Genomic DNA, 9991 nt, shown 5'->3' with positions numbered 1-9991 from the left:
ATGTATCTGAGGCCCTCATTGACAGGGATCTCCTTTTCTTAATAACGACTCGATCCTTTTACAGTGAATTTCGGGCGAAGAAAGTGCCTGTTTTGTTTTTTTCGCGCTGGATAGAAAGCGCAGGGACATTTGCACTGGTCAGGAGTATACGAGGGGGTACCCAAAAGAATCCGAACTAATTTTTTTGGTCGAGAAAGCTTCTGTGGTACCGCGTTTTGCCACTAGGAGCGCATAGAACGACCATTCCAGAGTCAGTAAGCCGAGTTCCGTCGCTGAAGGAGGTCAGACTAGTTTAGGCAGAGTTCTAGAGTGACGACTGTTTTGTGTGAATGTCGTTTTTGCAATGGCTGATTTTCGTGAACAGCGTGCGCCGGTGAAATTCTGATTTTTGCTCGGAAAAAGTGGAACGGAAACTCTTGAAATATTAAGAAAGACGTACAAGGACGATGCTATGGGGACAACTCAAGTGTTCCTGTAGCAAAGCAACAATCATGCCAATGTAAAACTTCTAATTCACCTCGCCTCAAGAAAGCTCGTCAGGTGAAGCCAAACCTCAAAACAATGCTGATTTGTTTTGAAGCGAAAAGCTTCACTAGGCTTCACCCCTGGACTTCACCCCTGGGCGCCGCCGCGGCGCGCCCTTTCCCTCCTCGCCACCCCCTCCTTTCTCCTCCTCGCCACCGGTTTACCCTTCGCCGCTACCGCGCGGTCTCCGCCGCAGTCCCAAGAGAAGGTTCTTTCGCAAGGCGTTGCGATAACGCGTGAGCGGCGGCGGCGTCCGTAGAAGAGGCGCGGGCATTCGCCATGGAAGGAAGCAAAGAAGACCCAGAAGTGATAGCGAGGGAGTTGGCTCAAAATCTACACCGCTATCGTGGTGCTCCCAGAGCCTTGTGCGCGAACTGCGACAGCCATGACGTCAAACAAAGCATAAATGAAGCTTTTCGCTTGTATATCCAGGCTTAACCAGAGCTAAGCCACTGCGAATTTTTTCGACGTGAGAGGAGCCGTCCATTCAGAATTTGTTCCGCAGGGTCAGACAGTTAACCTGGCTTTCTACTTGGATGTTTTGAAAAGATGGGGCAACAGTGTGCGGTGGAAAGCGGCCTGATTTGTGGCAGTTGGGTGACTGGTTTTTCCATCATGGCAATGCCCCTGCTCACACAGCCCTGTGTCTAAGACAATTTTGGACCAAAAATGGCATGACCCCTGTTCCTCAACCCTCATACTCACCATCCGACCTTGACCCGTGCTACTTTCTTTGTTTCCTAGAATGAAAAGACAGGTGAATGGAAAGCGTTTCGCTGATGTTGCTGAGGTGAAGAAAAAAACGACGGAGGCACTGTCAAGCATCATAGAAGATGAATTTAAACAATGTTTTGAAAAATGGAGTGAAAGATTCGACAAGCGTATCATTGCAAGTGGAGAATACTTTGAAGGATATTGAAGGTCTGTGCTTAAAATGTGAACAAATAAGTCAACACAAAAATAAGTTCGGTTTCTTTTGGGTACCCCCTCCTATACGTATATGCTCTCAGGCAGCACGGGAGGTGCAAGGGAGGATGTGACCCCTATAACAAGCATGGGGAAGGGGGGCGCGAATTTGGTTCCATATTGTTCCCTGCTGCGCGAAAAACATGAACAGGCTATATCATGAACCTCCCTCCCCTTTCTTTGATGGAGAGACGTGTGCACGCTTGTGCATGCGCCTTTTTTATGAATTAAGAAGCAGTCGGAATAGCGAAGGGTGAAGGGCCTGCTCGTTTCCTCTTTCCTCGCTATAATTTTGATTCAGTTTACATCCTTCGCGAACAGCTGCACACAGCATCGAGTTTATGCAAGTCTGAAGTTCCGCATTCCTGCATGTGGTTCTGTTCTTTTCGGCCAGAGCTCCGTTCCGCGCCGCGCGTAAAATACAAGTCAAAGTAGGCCTAAACGTTGTCGTTTCCCTTTTATTCGCTTTTGATCTTTCAGTGACCTTTGAACTGCAGGTTTTGCAAAAGGTTGGCATCTTGAGTCTGTGGTGCTGTCAGTGGTCGAGTCTGTGGACGTAAGGACTGAGATATGTGCAGTAAATGAACGCCTAGATGCTCAGAATTTTCGGTGCCCGCGTGCAGTCCGCCGTACTTCATCACTGACAGACATTCGTTCTGCCTGGCGAGAATAGCTGCTCATCCGTCCATCGGAAATAAGTGGCGTTCGGCAGCGACCAATCGACGTTCCCTTTGGAGCCGGCTTATTTCGTGTTCTTTTTTTACTTTTCGCGGCGGGCTGTCATTGGACAATGGAGACGCGATGACGCACGAGCAGCGGTCAGCCATTGGACGGGACGCGGGCGGGCCGTGCGATGCATGCGGGTTTGGCGCCTACAAAGGATGCGAGCGCGGACAGTCCGGCGCATTCTATCGCCATGGCGGCGGCGATGACGGTTCTGGTGCTGCTCGGACTGAACGCCGCACTGGGAGCCCTGGCGTCTTCACGACCAGCAGTTCCCGCCGGCCGCCGCGATATGTTCCAAGCCCGTACAGGTGAGCATCCGGGACAGCTTGTTCGAGGTCACAGGACAGTTTGATGCGTGGAAAAGAGGTTGGATTGAGTCAGACTCAGTCGCCTATATTTCCTCGTGAACAGCAGAACGAGAAACGAATTTCGTTGTCCTACAATTTACGCGATTTTAAGGCGAAATGTTCACTCCTCGAAGGCAGTGCGCAGTTTATAAGCGAGCACAATATAACTACTGGTGCGTAAGGAAGGTTCTATACTCACTCGGTTCGGTGACAGTGTTAAACTTGTGTAACTTAGGGAGTCCATTTATGGTTGTTCCGAGGATACGAGTAGAGTTCGTTTCATTGCTTCTATTGATGACGCGAGGTATAGCCTGAACAAAACAGGTTCTTAATGGTGACAGTCAATAAGAAACTGTGCTGAACCGTCCTTAGAGAAAAACTGCTTTTCTTCGGAGTGTGCCAGGAGAGAAAATAAAACGAACCCTTTCTTCAGCAAATGTGCCGGAAAAATTGCAGTCTTAAAATGTGCTACTTCTCTGAGGGCGCCTTGTCTCTTTTGTTTAACGATGTCGCGAACGTGCGGCGCAACTGAGCAACAACTGCTCGCATAAACTCTGATCATTAGTTTCTGCAGATGTCGACTGCTGTGATTTGTAACGCAGCTCAGGGAACTGTCCCACCCTTGTGGGTGACTGATGACCACATACCATAAAAGCTGCAGCGATGGGGCCTTTCTATACAGCTGATATGAAACACCGGGGAAACGGGACACATGTAGGAACCACGGGAACTGGCGCTGATCATGTAAACATTTGCTGTTAGAGGTAATGTCTGCCAGAGCTGAGCTACGTGCACGTGTCAGCTGCAGTAGAGTGACTACTAACGGGCGAAAATAAACTAGAAGCGATAAAAAGCATTAATTGGCGATTAAAAGACGTGATTGTGCAATCAGTGCAAGGGAACTTAACAAAGTGTGAAGAAAAAACGCGAGCTATAGGAGCTTTAAGAGGGATGTCGTATGGTTATGTATTCAGTAAGTAGCGATTGGCATGCACCTTGCAACAGAGGTATGCGGAGTGTAACGTGCCGAAGCAGCACGTGGGCTATGACGGTTTCGGATTAACTCCGACTTGCTGCAGTTACTTAGTGCTCAGTCATATCGCACAGTACACAGGCGTTGCTGCACTTCGCCTCTTTCGCATCGCGGTTGCCGCGGCAGGGATTTCATCCAGCACCTGATCTGCACTGGCCTTGTCAGTCATGCACTGCTCCACGAGGGGCTGCAGACCCTTGCGAATGTACCGGAACAAATGCGCGAGATAATTATAGAGGGTTTTTAGAGAGGACGCGCGACAGGGTCATGGAGACCTCGCATTGCCGTGAACTGCAAAAGCGGAGATTCCCAAGAGAATGTCAAATGCTGAAAACTCGCTGTAGCGAGGAGAAGCTCATGACTCAAGGTGTACATATGCAGGAAACGTTGAAAGCGGGCTATTGTCAAGTGCACAGCGTTTGGAATAAATGGTACCACGGGTCCACAAAGTGCAGACTTTGCAGCTCTGTGCGTCGTCGTCGTTGCAAGCGTCACCGACAGAGCTGTAGCAAAGAGCGCGGCAAACCGGCAGTGGCCGTATACGGTTCGGCCGATCCCTGTCGTACGCAAGGGGGGAACTGGCGGAAGTGACGCCATTATCGGAGAGTCGCTGGATCATCCGGCTTTGCTCGCTTTTGCTCCGCTCCATGCCGCGCTTTTGTGAACGACAGGTCACGCAGGTTTGTTTTCTTCAGTTAGGTGGATCTATGAGAAAAATTACGGCATGCAACATACCTAAACTGCCTGCACAGAACATGTTATTGCATGAATATTTCTCTTTCGGTTATATTATTTTCTCACCTGTTCGTAAACGTTTTGCCTTTACTGCAGCTGGTTCACATCCATGCTGAGCTAGAGCCATTTCCAGCATTGCCTTGTACCTTAGTTACACGGGCAGTCTAACCGCGGTTATGCTGAATCGCGGTCCGATTGTCACGTAGCTTGCCACCGTGCTCGGTTACGGCAACCAATCGCCCCCTGGGGCAACAAAGTGACGCAGTTATCAGCAGAGTGCCCTCCGACGGTGCCGTCCGGTAGCAGAACTGCCTCCACCGACGTGCCCCGCCGCGCCTCCCGTAAGCCGTCCGTGCCCAGCCAACACCTTCTCTAGGCGGATCCCTGGCGCTATAGCGTCAGGAAAGCGTGCTAAAATTGTTGTTCTCGTAAGCAATACGCCCTGGGATAAATGAATGTAAAAAATGAATCCTTCTTGAGGATCGCTGATCCGTACAGAGTTGCTGGTAGGAGTGATGGCTGTGACAGAAGCAAGTTTCTGCGCATAGCCGCGCAGCAGTTGCCGCCAGCGTGGCTGACCTGGTCGCCTCCACGTTAGCTCACCTGCTAAGGCGTTCCTTAAATCGATCACATCTTGCATATGATATGAGACAATGGGGTTGACAGCAAGGCAGTGCCTTGAGCAGACAATTTACTGTAGTGTTGTCCCATCACAAAGCGCCGTCCGCAGTGGCTTCGATCAAACTAGGCCTAGCGGCGACCAGGGAGTAGCGCACTGCCAGAGCGCCGTCGTCCACCGCGCTCGCGGGCGGCACCATTGCAGTAAGCTCGCGGAATCCGGTGCTAGCGTTGCGAGCTTATTGCCTAGTTTCACGGTTCAATAAACGACGAAGACGACGAAATCAAAACCACAGCGCAAGAGGCTCCACCAGCTAAACACGCGGCGCGAGAGGCTGCAGCGATGGCCGAATGGAGCGGGAAGCGAAGCTCAACTGTTTCCGCCGCCTCAGGCTCGAATCTCGCTAGGGGCTCGAAGTACGTGCAGTTTTATTGCGAAAGCAATACTACGCCAGGTCTAACCACTCGTCGCGTAGTCCTTGGCCCGTGGCCCCCCTGCTTCTCGAGGAGCGCCGACGTCAGCCTCTCCGTTGCTATGGCGATGCGTGACGTCAGCTTGCTCTCTCCACCGCAGCCAGGAGGAGCCAGTCGTGCCGCGCTCCTAGGAGTCTCGCCATGGAAGTCACCGACGAAGAGTCTACATCTGAATCTAGTTGCTCTACTGCTTCTGCATTGCATTGCTTTCGCAACCAACCAGGTTTAACCAGAGCTAAACAGAACCAATTTTTTTTCTCCTCCTTACCATTCAGACGGAACAGCTGAGAGTGTTTTGGATAAGCTCTGCTTTATGTTCTCCTTTGGGCTCTGACGATGTTCGCCTGAGTTTGCCCGGCATGGGAGCTAAAAGCACGTCATGCTTACAAAAGCTGTCACCTCTTCACGCGCGTGCACGTAACTCACGCACTATATACCTCCCCTTTTCGCGCAGCCGCCCTGCGTCGCCCGAGGAGGGACGTGGAGGCCAAGACCGGCAACATGGACCGAGTGGTCTGCGTCCTGCTCGAGCTCGGCTCTTCCTGGTGCGAGAGGGGTCAGTATATGCGTTCTGCTTTTCCCATCGTGTATGGGCCCATGGAGATGGACCTGTACAGGTCCATCTCCATGGGCCCATACGAGCGCAGCGCCTACGCGAACCAGCGTACGCCGGAGCCGGTCTGCGTATGCGCTAGGCGCAGACGCGAGCTGGCGCTTGGCAAATATCTGACATGGACAGATATTCGCGCCGGCGCCGGAAGTGGCTCGCTGGTTTGCGGTCGGTGTAACCAATCAGATAAAGCTGTTATCTCAGCATCCGGTATGGCCCTTCGCGCCATTTTTTTCGCTGAGCTGAGCTGAGCGCGAGTACCAGCGAGAGGCCATCGAGTTGCGTATGTTTTCCGACGCTTGTCACGGCGCTGGGCGCGTATACGCGCTGCGCTCGTGCGCCTCGGATGTGTCCATGGAGATGAGCCTTTAGAGTTTCGTAGATACCGGTGAAGTGGTGAAAAGGAAGTTGACAATGATGATCACTTAAAAGAAAATAAAAGGCAACAAACCTTCATAAGAAAGCAGTGGCAAATTCTACAGAAAAAACGAAATTAAGAATCTGAGTGAAGTATCGACCAATAAAACGAACACGCGGCTTGCCGCGTGAAGGATTCAGTTTATATAGCTTGGAAAAAATATCATGACAACAACTGTGAAGTAAAACCACTTTATGTCGCCTTATTGCGTGACCGGGATCACACTATCTTTATCTTATTATTAATTAGCCGGTAGATATTAGTACAGTGTAAATAAAGTTAAGAGCAAGTTATTTGAAGTTACAAATAAGATTGGTCAAAATTAAAATTGGTGAATTAAACAACTCTTCCAACAGAAACGGTGCTCTATTCCAATCTCCAACAGTTCTAAGGCAACCATATGCATCTAAAATATCGCTCCACTGATGTGTTTAGCGCCTTTCCTGATGTAACACTCCGTGTAATGGGCCTTTTCCGGTCTGTTTTGTAATATATAAAATGCAGACCCCAAACTTTCCTCCCACATTCAGGGCGAAGAAGCAGCAGCGATAGCCATATCCATCCGTTCATCCGTTGGTTTTATGCTGCTGTACATAGAAAACTACACCAAGACACAGATGTTAAGATGCCAATTAAAGATTCACGGCGTATTGGAAAGCAATATTGTATTTCTTGTAATTTGCTTTTTGCACCTGCTAGCGGAAGGGTGGCTCTAATATAAAAGGGCACTGTGGCTGTATCCCGTATTTACTCGATTCGAACGCTCGCCGTTTTCCAGAGAAAAAAAATCGCGCTTAAAAATGACATAAGCGTTAAAATCGAATACGAAAATGAAATTACGCCAGCAACACCTGTCGCCGTCGGCACCACAAAAATGGTGGCTTGGAGCGACTTGAGCTTCGCTGTTATCGATATCGCTTACCGCAGTCTTGGATACAGAGTCCTTGCGGTTGCGAAGGCGTGCCGAGTTCACCGCGACGTCGAGTTTTTTCTTAACGGCTACCATGCCATGGGCGCATCCTAGGCGCACGAGCGCAGCGCCTACGCGTACCAGCGTACGCCGGAGCCGGTCTGCGCATTCGCGACGCGTAGACGCGAGCTGGCGCTGGCGCTTGGCAAATATCTGTCCATGTCAGATATTGGGCGCGTAAGCGCTGCGCTGGTGCGCCTCGGATGTGTCCATGGAGATGGGCCTTTAAGCCAGCCTGGCGCTCTACCGCTGCGACGCTCGCGTCCTGAGCGCGCAAGCGTTTTGGCGCGGTGCCAATTCGCCAAGGGCACCACTGACGCCGCGGAAAATAACGCGCATGAAGTTATCGGAGCGCAGTGTCGCGGCGTGCTGCTAGGTCTGCGAGGACGCTGACGAGGGCGCGAAGGAACGAGCTGAGCGAGTGCTTCAAAATAACTAAATATTGTGCGCGGAGGCGAGTGTCGATCGGGCGGGCTCACGCGCCTATTTACCGAAGCATGAAAATTTGGTGCGCGTAACAACCGAAGTCATCGTACTTTTTTTTCTGACCTTGATAAACTGGTGCGCGTTAGAATCGATTTAACACGGTATTCTTTGAAACAATTACACTTGAGTATCCGCAAGAACGCAGAAGTTTGCTCTGTCTTCCAGGAGCGAGAGACACCGGAGCAGCGGCTCTGGAAGACGGGGGCGCTGGCACCGAGGACGAACTACGAGAGACTGCAGCTCTGCCCTGCAGAACACCCGCTTGCAAACTGTGAGCACGCGACTTTTTTTCGTAACGTTTAACACTAGGCCGCTGACTGCGTATTGTTCACATCGTATATACTATGTTCATTGGAAGACGACGAAAGAAAAGACATCAAAATGTGGAGAAGTACCTTCACTGCGAAGAGAGCGTGTGATGATAGCTGAAGGCTAAGCGTAGAGACCAGCTGGCAAAAAAAAAAAAAAATTCAGGGGCTAAAGTGTTGCAAGGCGAAAGCCTTTCTTTCCTGGCGCACTGTTTTGCAATCACTGCGAGACTGTGTTCTGTACTAGTGTTTTATTTGACTACACACTTTGACTACATATTACAACTACACACTTTGACTGCCGACTTTGACTGCTTCTTTAGCACGACTCTCTCTCTGCTTCAATGAGTTCGGTTCTATCCTTGGCTCTATTCGCAGTAACGCGGTATGTAATGTGGTCACCCACGGACGCCTGACGCCCCCTGTCGGAGTGGACGACAACTATTTTATTAATTGTGTGCTCCAAAAGGGGACGTCAGACATCCGTGGGTGACCTCATTACTTCGAATCCGTGCACTCTGACGTCATAACCATTTAGACCAACCGCAAAGCATGACACCTCTACTGACAGCCTTCTGTCGACAACAATGAGGCATTAAAGGCTTTCGCCTTAATAAGTGAGGAGAGTAGTGTGAAGAAGTGACGCGCGCGCATGCGCACAAAAACCAAACTGTTTTAGCAGCCAGCTGGGAAAGTATTGCGTAGTAATGAGTAATAATTTCGATACAAGCGGGCTTGGCCGAGTAGCGGGAGAAAGAACAACACGCTACAGGTAAACATGCCCATAAAAGGGCTTGCGCCTTCCTTCCTGTTTACCATATACGGAAGAATGGTGCTTTGTTACGGCATTGTACCTTACATTACCTCGGCAGAAGGATACCTTACCTCGGATGCCTTACAAAGGGCATCCGGCAGAGGGGTGCCTTACGCCGGAAGAGGGATACTCGCGTGGCTCGCTGCTTGGAGGAGCGCTACGCAGAGAAACTAACAATACCCGTACTTGCATAAAAACGTTCACCTGCTCGCCTGTCTTGACAGGAGGCGCTGTCGGAGAGTGGTGCACTACTTTGGTCACGCACCATCCTTGTTCCCGACAGTGTTTTTATCGCCCTGCATTAAGTTTACACCTGGCATAGTGCACGTACTTCCTACAGAAGGGAATACTGAAAGCATATTTCACTGACACGACAGCTGCATGAACAGCTGGGACGTCTCATTGTGTCTCCATACCCCAAATAATGGAGTTTCGAAAACGTGACGTCACTATCGTGTATCGCGTGATGAATCTCCCAACGTAACGAGTGCTTTGCCCTGCACATGAGTGAACAACGCTATTTCTATGCCGCTGACTACAAGCCGACTGCTGCCGCTCTGTATCTACGGTTGACGCCTTCTACATTTCCCCCGCAGGTTCGCCAAACGAAAGAAGCAGGAGAAGAGACGACCTCCAGACCAGAGCCCCGATTCCCAGTTTTACAGCGGCTGGTGATCTGTCTTGTCCCGGAGAAGGCGCTGTTATCTCTGCAGCCTTTGGCGCTGCAGTAAGAAAGGAAGAGAGTCGTCGAGAAATTGTTCAGGCTACTGCCAACTGACTTCGAAGTCGTCGGCGCGGCCTGCCCTCTCATATCACAGCCTTAAGAGAAAAGCGAATATGAAAATAAAACGTCGTATACGCGTGGGTGTTTGCAAGGCTTAACCTGTTTTAAGGCGAAAGCCTTTAATGGCTCATACTGCCGTCCGTTAAGAGAGGGTGTCACACCTTTGGCAGCGTGTTA

At 50.5% G+C, this 9991-nt stretch overlaps 1 protein-coding gene across 1 annotated transcript; it reads left to right on the top strand.

Moving 5' to 3' along the window:
* Window positions 1–2401: 2401 nt before the first annotated feature.
* LOC149340001 (uncharacterized) lies at window positions 2402–9894 on the top strand. Its single transcript, XM_089550617.1, has 4 exons — window positions 2402–2525; window positions 5879–5980; window positions 8074–8179; window positions 9627–9894. Exons 1-4 carry the CDS (start codon window positions 2408–2410, stop codon window positions 9703–9705), a joined length of 405 nt encoding a protein of 134 aa, XP_089406743.1. The 5' UTR covers window positions 2402–2407; the 3' UTR covers window positions 9706–9894.
* Window positions 9895–9991: the final 97 nt, after the last annotated feature.

The sequence above is a fragment of the Amblyomma mixtum genome, chromosome 6 (genome assembly GCF_055824585.1).
Source record: "Amblyomma mixtum isolate Tamu chromosome 6, ASM5582458v1, whole genome shotgun sequence".
Taxonomy (NCBI): Eukaryota; Metazoa; Arthropoda; class Arachnida; order Ixodida; family Ixodidae; genus Amblyomma; species Amblyomma mixtum.
The sequence above is the reverse complement of the archived record's forward strand: the minus strand, read 5'-3'. Positions and strand labels throughout refer to the sequence as shown.